The 18,421-nt window shown below is 46.1% G+C and overlaps 1 protein-coding gene across 7 annotated transcripts in view; it reads left to right on the forward strand.

The window, feature by feature from the left end:
* Positions 1 to 18,421, forward strand: part of FAM135B (family with sequence similarity 135 member B) — a 264,335-nt gene that overhangs the window by 91,623 nt on the left and 154,291 nt on the right. For all 7 annotated transcript variants that reach the window (XM_070802404.1, XM_070802408.1, XM_070802409.1 and 4 more), the window contains exon 2: positions 15,353 to 15,448. In XM_070802404.1, coding sequence (XP_070658505.1) covers positions 15,372 to 15,448 — 77 coding nt within the window. In that variant the 5' untranslated portion in view covers positions 15,353 to 15,371. The remainder of the gene's footprint in view (positions 1 to 15,352; positions 15,449 to 18,421) is intronic.

Consider the following 18,421-nt stretch of genomic DNA (forward strand, 5'->3'; position numbering starts at 1 on the left):
CTCCCAGGTCACCCAGCTCTGACCCTGCTGTCTGGTGACAGGGAAGTTACTTACTTAACCTCCCTGAGCCTCTATCCTCTCCTCTGTCAAGTGGGGATGATGATCATAAGCAGTCCCAGAACCGGTGGAAGGTTGATGTTGTGGTAAAGCCCGGAGGCCACTGAATAAACACCAGCTCATGACTATCTGCTCCACATCTCATGAGCTGGTGGCCCTTGGGACAAACACGTTCCACAGATGGAATTTGTTTAGACTGCAGATGGTTTTGAAAATTATTAAATTTATTTCCAACAATTGATGTCAGGAGATTTCACCTAGTAAGGAAGATGTTTGTCTTTTCTGTTGGAAAATAGATTGGGCAGCTCCAGATCTACGTAGCTCAAAAGCCACTATCACTGGGGCTTGGGGTGCTATTCTCTGGCCCATCACGTGCCCCATGGTCTCTACTGACTCATGCAGGTCACTTGTTTTGTAAACGAAGAGGTGGAGTCACAGGCATATATGTGCTCATGGAAGATCTGGGTTTCAATATGGGTGGTATGAATCCTTGATTAGCACTTTGACTCTCATATCATTCTGTCTCTTCACCATCCATCCATCTATCCACCATCCATCCATCCATCCATCCACCCACCCATCCATCCATCCATTCTTCCATCATCCATCCATTCATCTATTCATCTGTCCATTCATATTCATCCATCTTTCCATCCTTCCATCTGTCCATCCATCCATTTACCCATCTGTCCATCCATCCATCTTTCCATCCATCCATCTATCTACCCACCTTTCCATTCACCCATCTATCCATCATCCATCCATCCATCCATCTACCCACCCACTCATCCATTCCTCCATCATCCATCTTTCCATCCATCCATCCATCCATCTACTCATCTGTCCATCCATCCATCTACCCATCTGTCCATCCATCCGTCCATCCATTCAGTCCTCCATCCATCCTTTCAACCATCATTATTGTGGATACTTATTTTGTCTCACACTCTGCTCTGCTTCCCAGGATATCAGAGACTCTGAGAGGCACACACAGAGATAATGCAAAAGAACAAAGGGTGGGCACAAAGGAGGGCAGATGCCTGGCATGTGCTCAGTGGGGACTGGAAAGTAAACCGCTTGAAGGTTCCAGCCCCTGGATACTCACTGAGCTGTCACGCCCATGCAGAGGTCCCCACACTGAAATCATAATTATCCTTTCAGGCAAAAGGGGATTTTCTGCTAATGCACATACCCTTCCAGCCTGTAAGCAAAGTTTCAGGAAGTAAGTTCATTGTTGGTAGATAGCAATGTTCATGGCATGTAGCATATTCTTAAAATGTAATTTTTTAAATATAAATTTATTTTAATTGGAGGTTAATTACTTTATAGTATTGTATTGGTTTTGCCATACATCAACATGAATCTGCCACAGGTATACATGTGTTCCCCATCCTGAACCCTCCTCCCACCTCCCTCCCCGTACCATCCCTCTGGGTCGTCCCAGTGCATCAGCCCCAAGCATCCAGTATCATGCATCGACCCTAGACTGTGACTTGTTTCATATATGATATTATACATGTTTCAATGCCATTCTCCCAAATCATCCCACCCTCTCCCTCTAATTTTTGGGACAAATCAGCATCATAGTCCTTGGCTTGAAGAGTTGCTGTAAGTAGCATCGTGTTTAAAGGTTGTGAGAAGTTCTTCAGGCTCAAGAATTAACCTTGCATAATCTGGTGATTCCCAAGCTTACTGAACTAAGAGATTCTTTTGGGAAGAAACATCTGGTAAGAATATCTTCAGCACATAGCCCGGGAGGTGCAGTAAGTTCCCTACATGCGAACAAGTTCTGTTCTGAGAGCACATTCTTAAGTCCAATTTGTTTGTAAGTCCAACGAAGTTAGCCTAGGTACCCAGCTAACACAATCATCTACATACTGCTCCTTTTACCCTTGCTACTGGACATCCTGGGCTGGAAACACAGACACTGTTCTACTGTTCTCTACACATACTCTACAGTAAAGTTCGCAAAAGCACAAGCCCTTGCAGGGGATGCGCACCTGTGACAATGCATGCCAGACATGCGAACTAACTTACGTGACTGGACACACGTTCAAATCTTTGAGAGTTCACAACTTGAGGGTTCGTATGTAGGTGACTTGGTGTAATTTCAAAGTCCTTTCCAGAGACCTGGAGAAGGGGAAAAGAGGAGGAGTGAGGCTGGCACAGGGAAGAGAGAGCAACGCTCAGCGCACTGTCCCCTTCTTGTGCCAGGACTGTTTTGGGCTGATCTAATTCTCTCCAGACCCATTTTACAGGTAAGAAACTAGAGGCTCGGAAGATGTTAGGTTACTTGTCTAAGGTTGCAAAGCTCAAAAGTGGAGGGATTCAAACTCAGGTCTAATTCTAAAACACTGTTCTTTTCCCATTTGGCTTAAAAATATGATGCCAGTGGACAACTGAGTAATTTGGCTTTGTGACTTTGAGGGGGAAGATCAAGGTAGGCAGGCTGATGAGTGTCCGCGGTGACCCCGAGTTTCAGAAAGTTGAGGTGCTTGCAACAAACAGAGGATTTACTCAGCTCCCACCTTAAAATGCCTTCTCCTCCCTGCTCCCCTCCCACTGTTGGCTTCATTCGCACTTTAGTGTGAATTACCCCATTTAGCTAATGTCTTCACACATAGCAAAGTGCTGCTTAGTCTTCTGGCCTAGAGAGTTCTCTGAAGCAGTCCTGGAGGTGCATGCAAGTTGGGAGTAGAAGCTCAAATGGGTGGGAGGGCTTCCTGGGCTGGGGGCCAGGAGATGAAAGAGCAGTTTGCAAAGACTGTTGCAGAGACAGGAAAGGCAAATATTTATTCAAATGAGAGGTTTACATTCCAAACTGTATTTGAATGTGTGACTACGCAAGGTGGTTTGCATATGTGATCCAACTCCTTTCAATTAATGAATTAATACCCAGTCCTATTCAGGCTTCCCTGGTGGATCAGTGGTAAAGAATCCATCTGCCAATGCAGGGATGTGGGTTCTATTCCTGGGTCTGAAAGATCCCTTGGAGGAGGAAATGGCAACCCACTCCAGTATTCTTTCCTGGGAATTCCCATGGACAGAGGAGCTTGATGGGGTCCCTAAAGAGTCAGACATGGCTTAGTAACTAAACAACAACTTCCCATTCTACTCACTGAGCACCCTGAGCTGCCTCCTGGGCTTGGTTCTGGGTCGGACTGGTAAGCATCCTTCCTTCCTGCATGGTGCCTGCAAGAGGCACTGTGGCAAGAAGCTGGGACCAGCCACATTGCCTTGATTCTATTTAGCTGTGTGACCTCCAGCAGGTTGCTTAACCTATCTGTGCATCATCCATAAAATGGGAATGACTATAGCAGTATTTACCAGTGGGACTGTTGGGAGGATTAAATTAATTATACAGGAAATCTTAAAATTGGGCCTGACACCCAGGGAGCACTCAGTCAATATTAGCTGCTCTAATCATTAGAGAATGACCTTAGTGAGTAAGAGGGGAGCAGGGTCACGACTGAGGGCCAAGCAGCTAGGCTGTTTGATGTCAGAGGGCAGCTGGCGTGTAGGTTCTTCTTGAGTGAAGTGAGTGAATGAGAGTCGCTCAGTCATGTTCAGCTCTCTGCGAACCCATGGACTGCAGGATGCCAGGCTTCCCTGTCCATCACCAACTCCCAGAGCTTGCTCAAACTCATGTCCATTGAGTTGGTGATGCCATCCAATCATCTCGTTCTCTGTCGTCCCCTTCTCTTCCTGCCTTCAATCTTTCTCAGCATCAGGGTCTTTTACAATGAGTCAGTTCTTCACATTGGGTGGCCAAAATATTGGAGTTTCAGCTTCAGCATCAGTTCTTTCAATGAATATTCAGGGTGATTTCCTTTAGGATTGACTGGTTGGATCTTCTCGCAGTCCAAGGGACTCTCAAGACCCATCTCCAACACCACAGTTCAAAAGCATCAGTTCTTTGGTGCTCAGCTTTATTTATAGTCAAACTTTCACATTCATACCTAACTACTGGAAAAATCATAGCTTTGACTAGACGGACCTTTATTGGCAAAGTAATGTCTCTGCTTTTTAATATGCTGTCTTGGTTGGTCATAGCTTTTCTTCCAAGAAGCGTCTTTTAATTTCATTGCTGCAGTCACCATCTGCAGTGATTTTGGAGCCTAAGAAAACAGTCTCTCACTGTTTCCATTGTTTCTCCATCTATTTGCCATGGAGTGATGGGATTGGATACCATGATCTTAGTTTTTTGAATGTTGAGTTTTAAGCCAGCCTTTTCACTCTCCTCTTTCACTTTCATCAAGAGACTTCTTAGTACCTCTTCGCTTTCTGCCATAAGGGTGGTGTCATCTGCGCATCTGAGGTTATTGATATTTCTCCTGGCAATCTTGATTCCAGCTTGTGCTTCATCCAGCACAGCATTTCACATGATGTACTCTGCATATAAGTTAAATAAACAGGGTGACAATATACAGCTTTGATGTACTCCTTTCCCAATTTGGAACCAGCCTGTTGTTCTGTGTCCAGTTCTAACTATTGCTTCTTGACCTGCATACAGATTTCTCAGGAGGCAGGTAAGGTGGTCCGGTATTCCCATCTCTTGAAGGATTTTCCAGTTTGTTGTGATCTACACTGTCAAGGTCTTTGGCATAATCAGTAAAGCAGAAGTAGATGTTTTTCTGCAATTCTCTTGCTTTTTCTATGATCCAATGGATGTTGGCAATTTGACACTGTTAAAGTGCTGCATTCAATATGCCAGCAAATTTGGAAAACTCAGCAGTGGCCACAGGACTGGAAAAGGTCAGTTTTCATTCCAATCACAAAGAAGGACAATGCCAAAAAGTGTTCAAACTAACACACAATTGCACTCATCTCACACGCTAGCAAAGTAATGTTCAAAATTTTCTGAGGTTAGGTCAGGGCAGCGGAATAGTCTGTGCAGAGCTAGGGAGGTGAGAATTATTTTTTTTTAATTAATAAATTAATTATTTTTGAGCTTTTTTTTTTTTTTTTTTTTAATATATTGGAGTATAGCCAGTTAACAATGTTGTGGTAGTTTTGGGTGGACAGCAAAGGGACTTAGCCATGCATATACATGTATCCATTCTCCTCTAACCGGGAGGTGAGGATTATGAACTGTCTCAAATATTCTGGAAATCTGTGGGGTCTGTGTGCTGCTGGCAGGTTGGGAGAGATGGATGGGGTGAGTCCTGGGCTCCAGCTGGGTGTGGCCCTTTAAAGGCAGGACTTCGAGAGCCTGGCTCTGGTGCTACGCCTGCATTCCCTGCGGGGCCAGCTCTGTCATGCTCCTCTGTCTAATCAAGCGTGCTATTTGTGTGAACTGTTTATTATTTGTCCCTCTCCTTTCTCATATAATCTTATTGATTTATTTTTGGCTGTGCTGGGTCTTTGTAGCTGCATGGACGCTCTCTAGATGGAAGTGGGTGTTGCTCTGTAGTTGTGGTGTGTGGGCTTCTCTTGCTGCGGAGCCCAGGCTCTAGGGCTGAGGGCTTCAGTAGTTGTGGTGCACGGGCTTAGTTGCCCCTTGGCGTGTGGGATCCTTCCGTTCCAGGGATTGAAACTCTTGTCTCCTGCATTGGCAGGCGGATTCTCAATCACTGAGCCACCAGAGACTCCCCCATCCTTCATCCTTAAATATCAACTAACACCTCATATGTGGTTAAGCATGTCAGGTTAGGTGGGAGACGGTCACCGTGGCAGAAGCACTTCACATGTGCTCAGCCTTCACAGGTGTGTGTCCTGTTACATGATCTCCATGCCCCTCACCTCTTACATGGGTGAGACAATGGTGGGAGGCTCCATGGCCCTGGGACAGACTTCCTGTATGATCCCCTTGTAGCACTTACTGTAGCACAGACTAATCATCTGTTGTCTTTTCTCCCTTTCTTCAGCTCCTGACTTACACATGCCTGTCTCCCTGGTACCTAGTACCACTGCTGACACATGTGAAGCCTTTAGTTAGTATCAGCATTTTCAGAATGATTGAACCAGTGGTCTCATCATGGCCACAAAGGGAGTCTGAGCAGGTGTTGCTGAGATGTTTATAAAGAGAAGCTTGTTTTTAAAAATTAAAAAGTGTAAGCTCATGATTAATTCATGCCCCAAAGCACATTGTCATCATCCTTTTATAAAGATTAATATTCACGCCAGTGTGAGGGTTGCTATTTCAAGTCTGCTCTATGTCACACTTGAAGGTAACTACCCTAATCCTTCACCCTGCCACGTCTTGCGTTGTGTTCATCCCTTTGGGGTCTTACCTTCCATCCCTACTCCCTGTGACCCCATGTCTCAGCACAATCCTGGTTTCCATTTTCCAGGATACTTATCATCCCCTTCTCACTGGTCAGGGACTCACAGCTGAGGCCGTGCTGTTGTAGAACCATCATGACATTTATTAGCCCACAGAAATCTGGGCATTTCTTTTTTTTTTTTTTTTTAATAAGAAAAAAAACTTTATTTGAAGTGTTCACAAGAATTTTAACATAGTAAACCTCAACTCAAACATTGACACACAAACAATAAAAAATATTAAAGAGTATCATCATACATCATTTTGGCAAAACAAGATGGTCCAAGTTCTTGTCACAAAACATATAACAAGGAGATCAATCCTAAAGGAAATCAACCCTGAATGTTCATTGGGAGGACTGATGTTGAAGCTGAAACTCCAGTACTTTGGCAACTTGATGGGAAGAGCTGACTCATTGGAAAAGACCCTGATGCTGGGAAAGATTGAAGGCGGGAGGAGAAGGGGATGACAGAGGATGAGATGGTTGGATGGCATCACCAACTCAGTAAACATGAGTTTGAGCAAACTCCGGGGCATGGTGAAGGACAGGGAAGCCTGGCGTGCTGCAGTCCATGGGGTCATGAAGAGTCAGACAGAACTTGGCAATTGCACAACAGGAATTGCTGACCTTGAATGAAAGGCTTATTGCTTCCTTCAGTTATTGCTCACTGAGTATTTGTTGTCACTATAGAAATCATGTCAATAACAGTAGCAGCTGCTTGGAGTGTTTTCTGAGGGCTGGCTAGTGCAGCACCTACTTAGTATACTTTACATATCAATTCTTCCATTCCTCACACTAGCTCTGCTGGAAAGGTGTCAGGAGCCCTATCCACAGATAGTAACACTGAGGACCAGAGAAAAAGAAATCTGCACAAAAGCAGGAACTAATCAAGGACAGGACGTGTGGCTGTGACCGTTCATGGCCTTGATGTCACCAAACTTTGCTGCCTCCTCTGCATCTGGCTGCCTCTCAGTGTACTCTGGCCTCAGTTTTCTCTTCTGTGTCACAGGGGGGTCAGGCTTTCTAAGCGCCAAGGCCTATGTAGCTCTGTGGGTCTATAAGCCAACAGCCCAAGCCTCGGCAGAGACCATTCCTGGTGGGACGCGCCGACCCCTGGAGGTACCTGTGTTCCCAGAGGAGGAGGAGCCTGCAGCATCAGTTCTAAAGAGCCGACACTGGACTTCCCTGTTGGTCCAGTGTTTAAGACTCTGTGCTTCCAATGCAGGGACACAGGTTCAATCCCTGGTTGGGGAACTAAGATCCCACATGCCATGTGGCAAAAAAAAAAAAAAAATAGACGTGCCGAAGCAGGCCGGTTCTCCCTTTCCTCTTGGCTCCCAGGAGGCTCCACAAAACATCATTCACATCATTTTTAAGTCCTTTCCTCTCTATTTTTGGCTGAAAGGATGGCTGGGAGGAGGGTGGCCATCCGTGTGTGAGAAGGTTGCCAGTGGGGGCTTCCAGATCTCGTGGGTGGTCCACGTGGGAACACCGCCTCAGGCTGAGTCATTGCTGCCTTTGTGAAGCTGGTGACAGATGTCAGCAGAATCAGATCCCTAAGCTCCGTGGATGGGGCACCAGCACACAGCGCGCCTGAAATGCCAGCCTCAACGCGTTGGGTGGGAGCCTCGCGGCTGGCATTCACCGCCTCTCCTGTTTACACTGTGGCTTCTGGAAGGATAAATAGAGTGTCCTCTGCTGTGGAGCCACCATCAGTGACTGCCTCCCTCTCGGATGTTGGCTTCTCTCTGGAATTTTCTTAAACATGATGGATTGAACTGCCTTGCGTTTCCTGCACCAAGCACAGAAAGGAAGTCAGGCTTGCATTGAAACTAAGAGCCATGAATCATTTCAGACTCTTAAGTCCTAAGTCGGGGCTGGTGCCAGGTGCTCAGGGAAACTTTATATTTGATTGGAAATAAGAGAATCAACTCATCGATTCATTTATTTATCAGTGTGTATGTAAATTTCTCTTGCATTTGTTTTTGTTTTATTCCTTCTCTGATTTGTCCCACAAATGCTATTTCATGCTCTTCTCTACCATGTTTTCTACTAAACTCATTGAATGTCCTTCCTTTAAAGAGCTCACATTTTTTCCCCCATCTGTGCTGGGTTTTCCTTGCTGCTCCAGCTTTTCTCTAGTTGCAGAGTGTGGGGGTTACTCCCTGGTTGGGGAGCTTGGGCTTCTCTGTGCGGTGACTTCTCTTGTTGCAGAGCACGGGCTCTAGAGCATTTGAGCTTCAGCAGTTGTGGCTCCCAGGCTCTAGAGCCCAGGATCAGTAGTTGTGGCACACGGGCTTAGTTGCCCTGTGACGTGTGGAATCTTCCCAGACGTGGGTTTGAACCAGTGTCCCCTGCATTGCAAGGTGGATTCCTCCCCCCTGGACCCCCAGGGAAATGTATAACCTGAAAGACAGATGTACTTCCAGACACAGGCTGGTCGGGGTGGTGGTGGCACAGCCTGTTGGGGGCATAACTGTTGAGGAATGGTCCTGGGGGAGCTGGGTTGGACATTTAAGCCCTGGGAGCAGGTCAGGGAGGGAGGAGATATGTGAGCCACCTGGTGGACAGAGCGGATCACAGTCACGCAAAGGTAAGCCTTGTTCAGAGGAGGTGGAGCGCTTCCATGAGGCTGCCCCTGGAGCTTGTGATGGAGGTGGGCAACAGGGTGGGAGAAGACAGGTTGGCAGGACAGAGTGCCCCAGAGTTTGAAGGGCATGTCTGTCTTCTGGGCTCAGCCCGGGTTCTCCTGCTGGTTCCCCCACCCTCCAGGATGAACTTCTTTGGTGCTCAAGCTTGTCTTTGCTCTGTATAAACTCCTATTGTTATTATTAACTATTCTAACATTAGCCTTATTCACTATTTATTGAGCATCCATAATGTTGCTGGAAATATGTTAGTGTCCGTTTGAAAATATAGTCACTGCGAAACAGACACTACTTTTTAGGGTTGCAGATGTGGAAGCTGGGAGGACAAAATCTGGTTTAACAGGCCCTTGCTGCTCTTAGTCTCTTCAGTTGTGTCCGACTCTCTGTGACCCTGTGGACTGTAGCCTGCCAGGCTCCTTTGTCCGTGGGATTCTTCTGGCAAGAATACTGGAGTGGGTTACCATTTCCTGCTAGTCCTTAAAATGGTCTGCACGTGACACATATTTGGCAGGATCAGAGCTGCTGCTTTTTGTAGGCTTCTGTGTCGTCTTTCCAAGAGGTCACTCCCAACATGCATTTTAAGTATGTGTGTGTGTGTGTGCACAGACACACAGACTTAGGTGCCCATTTGTGTACATGCATTTCAGGAGGTGGAAGGAGCGATGCATTGCCACCCATTCTGGCTACATGCTTAACTTCTGGGTGGGCGCCACCAGCACTGGTGGGAAGGGACCGGCTCTGCGCTGGGAGCTGCCAACAGCAGTGGTGCCTGCTCCCTTGCTTTGGGTGCTTTTAGACTCCCTGAGTTTACAATTCTGTCATCCTTTTCCGAGGTTGTGAACCTTATGTGCCTTTATGCCTGGGTTTTCAGATGCTGCCTAAGGCGAGCTCAGCATCCCATGGGAAATAAGACCTCAGTGCAGTGTGGGATGCTTCATTTGGCATTGTCTTCAGACATGAGAAATAATAGACATATACAGCCCATTTTAATTTCTACGCTGAAGGAAAGAAAATACTATTTTTTAACATCAGGGGGGCCAAGTAAACATCAGGGGGGCCAAGTGGCTGAGGTTGCATTTGCTGTGATGTGTGGGAATCAGAGACATGAATTCTGACCGCCCCTCTGCCTCCTGCCAGCTGGGAGACCCCAGGGAAGCTCACAGTCTGCCAGGGGGTCCAGTAACTTGTAGGAGGAAGGCAGTAATCATTTCTTTCCTGCCATGCTCATCGTATTGTTTTTAGGTTTTCTTCCGTATCAGAATGGCTTGTACTTATTAAGTGTGTATGATAGGCTGTTTGCAAAGCAGTTTCCAGTTGGGAAAACCAAGGCACAGAGTGCATAAGGTCTTGCCTGAAGTCCTGTGGCTCTGAGGGTCTGATCTTGGTACCTGAGAGACTGGCCAGCCTCCTGCAGGCTACCCTGCTGGGTCTTCTCTGTACACCTTTATGTCAGGGTACCTACTCCCATGGACCACAGCTGTGACCCAGCTCTCTCCTTTCTGGCCTGTGTCCTCTGATGACACAGTTGTCTGTCTATCCCTGGTGCTCTGGGTGGGTCCCTGTGCTCGATTCTGTTCCCAGTGTCTGAAAGGAATGAACACCTCCGGGTGATGCTCCAATTTGGATCCTAAGCAATCCTGCCTGAAAGCGGGGTGTTGGCCCACATTCCAGGTGTGAATACGGAGGCTCAGAGATGCTGCTTGGCTGGTCCAAGGTCCCGTTCAGAGGTGAGGCCCAGGGTTGGCATATAATGCAGCTCGGGTGCTCTTGAAGCAGGGCACAAACCTTCCTCATAGGTGAAGCTCCCTTTCCAATGAAGAGATGCTGGTCTTCATTCCCAATGAGATTGTTTTCTTTGAACATAGAGCTGATTCCCATTGCAGTGACTGGGCAGAAGAGTGGAGCTATCTACCTTCTTAGAATGGCTGCCAGGAGAAAACTGCCTTGGGGAGAAGGGCACTCATGAATGCAGTTACAGGAGGTCAGAGGACCATTTCTGCTGCATCTCTCAGACCAGAGGAAGCCGCAGGATCTGATAGAGTGTTCGGGTCCCCCTGGAACGTGCTGGGTTGTGCTCTGGCATGCCTTCTCTGTCCTCACTTTCTGCTCCGTAGCATCAGACGGTCCTTTCCTGAACCTTCTCCACTCGCCGTGTTGTAATTCTATGGTGGGTAATCTTTTGAGCACAGTAACTTTGCATGCCCTTTTCATAAAGTCAATGCTGATGCCCATTAAGATCAACATGCCTTTTTTCATTTAATCTTTCAAAGGCCACACACTTTGAAGATTGATGTTTTAAGGGAAAGATTACATTTTAAAGGAAGACCTGTTTGTAAAGGGATTTGTTTCCAAGCAGTATCTAATGAGGTTTTGGCATCGTGGTATTTCTCCAAAATAGCCTTAATATTTTTAACAAATTTCCTCAGAGGCTCTTGAGGATGTTCTGAAACATTTTCTGAAAATGTAAGTCACTAATGAAACATTTAAGAAACATTGCAATGAAAAGTGCAAACAATTTTTCCACCTTAATTGACATGGAGGGCAGGCCTCCAGGGACCCCAGAACCTCTAATATAAAGGAGAGAGAATGAGTCTTCATTGGGTCTGCATTGTGTGAGGGGGCTTTTGAATTTCTGCCAGTGGTGTTGAAGGCAGAAATAAAAATACTTGCTGCTTCCACTGATGAATGATTGATGATTTGTCAGAAAATGACGGAAGCTCTTTATATACCTGATAATCTTCAATCCTCTGAACCTCCTTAACGCGATTTCTTTCACCATACCCATGGAGAGATGGAGCTGGGCAGGATCTCAGTGTGTGAGAACTAAGGGGAGGGGATTCAGACTCAGCTCTGACGTGCAGGGGGAGGAGAGTCTTGTGCCTGTGTTACTGAAAGAGTGTGTGTGGGGTCCGGCTGCTGACCACCCAAAAGCCGATGAACAGGCCAGGTGGGTGGAAAGGAAAGTTTGCTTTATTTCAGATGTTGGCAACTGGAGGAGGGTGGCAGACATCTGTTCAAATTCTGACCTGCCCCCCTCCCCACCACCACCAAAAGCAGGGGGTGAGCGTTCTATAGACAAAGTGCAGAAACAGCATAGTCATCTCTAACAGTCATCTTTAAATTGGTCATCAGTGGCCTGACCAGCATCATCTTGGTTGTTTCAGGTACAGTCTTCCTAATTAATATTTAATCAGTACAGTTAATAGTCCTAATCACTTCCTAATGGGCTGCATTTGTTCCCATTTCTTTGCGGCCAGGTCTCAGAATTGTGGCAGTTGTGTCCTGGTCATCACGTAGGTAACTTCTCCACCTGGTGTTTTAGTATCTATGAGACAGCTCACAGGATATGGCCCAGGCTATTGTCTATAGCCCTTGAGAAAGAACTAAAGGCCCTGACTATGCTTAATGACTGCATTATTATTATTATTATTTAGGCTCATGTGATTGATTTCCTTGGTTTCCCCATTTCCCACTTCTCTGATTAAATTTAATCTTTGATTAAAATTTTCCACAGACAAAAGGCAGGCAGAGGATGTGGAGGCGGATCGGGGAGGGGCAAGGACCACAGAGTCCTGCTCTGTTTCACTTGTGAGTGGAGGTAGTCCCGAAAGAGAGTGGTGATCTGGTCAACCAGGTGCCGCAGGCCTGGGGAGCGAGCCCTGTAAACCACTGCTGTCACTGAGCTCTCTCTAGGCCTCAGAAAGACCAGGGAGGGGGTTGGAAACAGAGCCAGTGAGTTTGAATTCCTGCAGACTCCTGCACCTCCTTCAAAGTGGACCTAGTGGTTGCCAGCAGAATCAATGTGGAGTTTTAAAACTGATGTTTTGAACGTGAGCTCATCACCCTCATTGAATTACTGGGTGTTGGGTTATAATGAACCACGTCGGGTTAAAAAGGAAAAAGCAGCTTCTCACCAAGAAGCTGGGTTTGCATATACACTTTCCAGGATTGCATCCTATTAGTCCTGAACTGTAGGAGGGTGGGGTGTGACTTCCCAGGAGAAAATGTTCTGTATGATATTTTCTGTGTATTTTTTTTCCTTCTAAATGTTAATTCCCCACTCTAAAACAAGACACTGGCTATTCTGCAGGTGAGGCATGGCGCTGGGAAACCAGGGCTGTGGGCCCCTGGGTCAGTGTTCTTCCCTCGTGTGGAGTGCATAATCACCTGTGTGCACGGGGGTCAGTACTATCTGCCTCAGAGAGGACGTGAGGAGGGTATGAGATAATGAATGGAAATCCCTGACCTGTGGGTGTTGGGGTGTCCTGTTCCTGCCCTCCCCCGATCTTTCCCCCCAGGAGCAGAGATCACAGAGGGTTCAGGAATTATTGGAACTGATATCTACAAGCAAGGGTATCAGACACCTTTGCCAGTTCTGCCGTATTTCGAGAATTGAGACCGAGAGAGGTGATGAGAAAGACAGGATGTTGCATGGTTCCTGTTTAATGTGATAATGAAATGAAGCTCAGAATGGCTTTATTCGTTGGTCCCTCCACTGAGCTTTTACTAGAAATGCCTTGAAACTGAGCAGCGGGTTCTGACCTTGACTGGCTCTGATGCCTTTTGTGGGACTGGGGCATGCCTCAATGGCTCACCCATTAGGGAAATAGGTTTTTAACACATTTTCTGAGTTTGGCCTTTCAGGCTTATCAGCTTGAAATTCCATCCTGCAGAATTTATAGAGCTTGGGTCCTAAGATCCGCTGCATTTTAACATGGTATGTGGAATCCTGCGTCTTCAGACACGGTGCCCCAGATGGCACTCTGGCCAGAGCTGAGACAAAGCTGTTGTCATTGTTTAGTTACTAAGTCTTAAAGCCTAGTTAATCCCTTGTGCTCTTATTTTTGGGTCTGGCATAGCATGACCCCATTACCTGTAGTGAGGTTGGATTCTGAGTGCCAGCAATGGTGGTCTGGTCCTCCAGGCAACTTGGGGGCAGAAAGAGGGGGGCCTTTGAAAGGAAACTTAGGTGCCAATCATCCTTTGCCAGCCAAGAGAGACCAAATCTCTTCTTACTCCCTCCTTATTCTCTCCCCTTTCCAAGATCATGCCAGCTACTGTTATGACCTATTTAGAAACATCAAGTTCTTTGAGGCTTCCCAGGTGGCTCAGTGGTAAAGAATTCATCTGCCAATGCAGGAGACCCAGGTTTGATCCTTGGAGATCCCCTGGAGAAAGGCATGGCAACCCACTCCAGTATTTTTGCCTGGAGACTCCCCTGGACAGAGGAGCCTAGTGGGCTACAGTCTATGGGGTCGCAAAGAGTCAGACACGACTGAGTGACTAAATAGCGGCAGCAGCAACAGTCCCCCCAGAACCTGCTCAGTTGCAAGGAATTTCAAGTAATTACCTTTTAGCTTCCTCCTAGGTAGCTTGTATTGTCCCGTTACACATGGTAGTAAAGAAAGGCTGCTGATGAAAGCACACACCACTAGAACATTCTAAAGTCACAAAGGGACTTCAGGTTAGAGACTTCCTGATCTCTTTCCTTATCTGCCATATGGGGCAAGAACTTTTATCCCAGCATTCTTCTGGGACTCTCCCTTGGACTGCAAGGAGATCAAACCAGTCAATCCTAAAGGAAATCAACTTTGAGTATTCCTTGGAAGGACTGATGCTGAAGCTGAAACTCTAATACTTTGGATGGGAAGAGGCAACTCATTGGAAAAGACCCTGATGCTGGGAAAGATTGAGGGCGGGAGGAGAAAGGGGCGGCAGAGGATGAGAGGGTTAGATAGCATCACTGACTCAATGGACATGAGTTTGAGCAAACTCTCGGGGGGATGAAGGACTGGGGAGCCTGGTGTGTGCTTCAGTCCCTGGGGTGGCAAAGAGTGAGACATGACTTAAGCACTGAACAGCAACAAGAAACTGTGTGAAGTGCTCTCTGTGGCAGATTTATTTTATCTCCCCATCATCTATGAGACGCCTATGCTGTTACCAGTCCTTCCATTACAGATGAGGAAACTGAGGTTGGGCGAGGTTCAGTGACCTGCTCAAGGTCACACAAGTAGAATAGGGGTTGTTGCACTGCTGGTCATTATGCATGTGTTCGTAGCCAGATGGTAGTGCCTCCAGGCACTGACAGGTAAGGAAGGGCAGGGGCTAGCCCAGCTTTAGAAACTAGGGTATCTGGGTCTGAGTCCTAGTTCTCGGAAGTGTGAGCTGTTTGGCATTATGTAAGGCATCCCATCTCTCTGTGTCTTTCTTCTGAAAGGAGCCCCCCTGAGTGATGACGTCCAGTGGACACACTATGGCCCATTGGCCAGACACTCTTGTCCATCTACATCAGCTCTGCTTGGGGTCCGGTTGTAGAAGCCCAGGCTGTCTGTGTGTGGCTGATGAGACCTCAAGCTCTTCATTTCCCTCTTGTTTTTTTAGGTAATGAACCAAGAAGATCATGTCTGAAGTACAAGGAACAGTTGAGTTTTCTGTAGAGCTACATAAATTTTATAATGTGGATCTGTTTCAGAGAGGGTGAGTATGCTTTCACTAATTGTGCTTCTTTATCTCGTTGCTTGTTCATTTCTCGTGTTTTGTTTTTCCTCTGGCAGGAGATGATGGTGGTAAGGAGAGGTTGGAGGGAATTTTGGATTCACGAGAAAAGAATTGTATGATTTTTTTTTTCCTGCCAAGTGGAAAACCCAGACTTTTAGTGCACTTGAAAATGAGCCATAAGTTGACAAAGACTAGAAAATGCTAATTTCTCTCTTCCTCCTGCACCTCTACCTACTTGCTATTCCCATTACATCTGTCAGTCAGCATTTAAGGAAGGTGAATTTATTGGAGATGAAGCTTGCCTGTGTAACTCTAATAAAAAGGTGTCTGTAGGATCAATATTTGTAGAGGCCAGCTCACCAAACCACATATCATACACCTGTACCCAGATCGCTCAGAAACTGAGAATTTACATTGTCTTTTAAAAATACACAATTAAAATACAGCTGGGTTCACTTTTTGAGGATGTACTCTGACTTTGGCATTTGAATCCCACGCTGACAAAGAATGACCAGTTCATCAGAACCAGCACTTGGTAGACTGAGAAGCGTGAACTTACATATGGGTTTGTGACCCTAATTATTAATAATGTACCTCATCTGAGCTGTATATTGACCTTCAATATTGACTGAAGCTTGTGTGAAATCATTATTGTTAGCAAGATATCTCAAAGTGGCACATCCAGGGCACAAAGAGAGCTCTGTGCGGGTGGTAAAACTGGTTGAAAATGAATATGGAAATCATGAGTTATCCAGTAAGTCTGTGGTACTCTTCTTTCCATATCTACATGGTTTGGGGAGCCATCTTATTTAGCCATGTTCACTGATAAAGTCTAATATTGAATTGGGCCGAGTTAAAACCAGAACTTTGAATCACTATTCTGTGTTTTTTTATATGTATATTTTAATATATAATACATATAATTTTTATTATTGTATATTACCGTATGTATACTTACCACTGTATATCTATGTTATATATGCTATATATATTTTGATTACTGTGTATGTTACAAAAAGTTATGTGTTCCATTAACACATAAAATATTTTTAAACCATCAATTATCATATTTCTTATCTTTTAAATACCTTTCTTACATTTATAACACATACCATTTATGAATAGAACTGTACATGCATATGATTTATAAATAAACACACATATATTGGGGCTGCATGCCTGAAAATATTTTTACGGGTAAATATGCAGATCCTGAAGCTTGGAGACCACTGGTCCATCTCATCTCCCAGAGCAAGGAAGACTCTCACAGCTTTCTTTCAGCTCTTAATGCTTCCATTTCATGGAGTGAAGGGGTATGGAAATCTAGGCACACTTCAGAGTGGATGGGGGCATAATTGTATGATCTGAGTTGCTTGAGAGTAGGTTCAGTTAAGCTATATTCAGGAACAGGCCAGGGCAACTTTTGGATCAAGTCTGTTAGACTTCTCAGGGAGGGATGGCAGGAGTTTTAAGATCCCTAAGGTCCCATCTCCAGGAAGAGCTTGGTGTAGATGGTCCCCAGCCCCCTGGATTCTGTGAGCAGGGAGCTGCAGACAGGCTGGGCTGATGCTAGCCAGGATTCTGCCTCTGCCAGCGGAGTTCCTGACAGGCATGACCCCTGGAGCTCAAGGGCTAAGGATTTTTCTGCTCTGAACCTCTCAGGCACCCTGTGTATGTGAAATATAATTACTTTCCTAGCAGGCACTCCATGGGGATGTGATGCCTGCTGTCCAGACCTCGTGGGCACAGTGGGGGCCTGGGTGAAAGGTGGCGGATGATCTCCTGATGTCGTCAAAGAGAGAGAAAGTAGGCTTGGGGGCTGTGTGCTCCATGCTGTCCTTGGATGGTAGAGAATAGAGCTGGGGCTTGGAGAAGAAGGAACGTGTCCTTCTTTGAACTGTGTTTGACTGTGGTCATCTGTGTTCCACTTGGTTTCTCCAGTTAATGAGAGGCTTCTTGAGCCTCTGTCCAGATATGCCAGTTCATTTACCCTGTCTGCCAAGACAGATAATCCTTTTTTTTTTTTTTAAATGTATTTGGTTGCACTAGGTCTTAGAACAAGTAGGATCTTTAGTTGTGGCATGTGGGATCTAGTTCCCTGACCAGGGATCAGACCCAGGCCCCTTGCATTGGGACCATGGGGTCTTAGCCACTGGAGCACGAGGGAGGTCCCAGCCACCTCCCCCACTCTTGATTTGCTGTGAGGTGCTGTGTTGTGTGAGAGGCTGTGTTGTGTGAGAGGCTGTGTTGAAATCACATGGCTACCGAACTGAGAATGCTGACCGGGGATTTGTCCTGATCAAGGAGTTACTTGCTTACAGGACTTTAATGTTTATCATTAGTTTTTTCTAGTTCCAGAATGTATACTGCTTTTTGGTGATGTTGAACAATCAACTTGCATTTATCTCAAGTCTGCACTGAGGGGAGCTCAAGGATTTAGGGCTGAGGGCAAAGGTGAATTCTCAAAGGAAAAGCATCTCCTGAGACCAGTCAAAAGCTTCATGAATGGTCACCTCTGTGCTTGGTGGTGAGGCTCATCCTGATAAAAAGGCAGGGTGGGGAGGCACTGGGGAGCCTGGCTGTGGGTCAGACCTGGCTTTGAAGTCAGGCTCTGCAACATGTAGGCTCTGACAACATGAACCAGCTATCATTCTAAAATGGTGATGACAAAGTCCATCTTGTGGGGTAATCTGATCAGGTAGGGCACTAATTGCATTAGTTAATACATGCAGAGCAAGCAGCTAACATGGAAACTGGTATCGAGTAGAGGCTGTCTAAATAGTCCTTTCTACCTGTGAATCCTGGCTTCCAGTCTGTCCTTCACACTGTTAGTGGAGTTATTACCCCAAAGGGTTGATGTTTGATCTTGCTTCCCTGTTCAAAAATCCCCCTTTCCTTTTCTCACTCTCAGCCCAGTGCTCAGACTCCCAGTGGTTTGATCTTAAACTTCTG

This window comes from Bos indicus, chromosome 14 (genome assembly GCF_029378745.1).
Source record: "Bos indicus isolate NIAB-ARS_2022 breed Sahiwal x Tharparkar chromosome 14, NIAB-ARS_B.indTharparkar_mat_pri_1.0, whole genome shotgun sequence".
Classification (NCBI taxonomy): Eukaryota; Metazoa; Chordata; class Mammalia; order Artiodactyla; family Bovidae; genus Bos; species Bos indicus.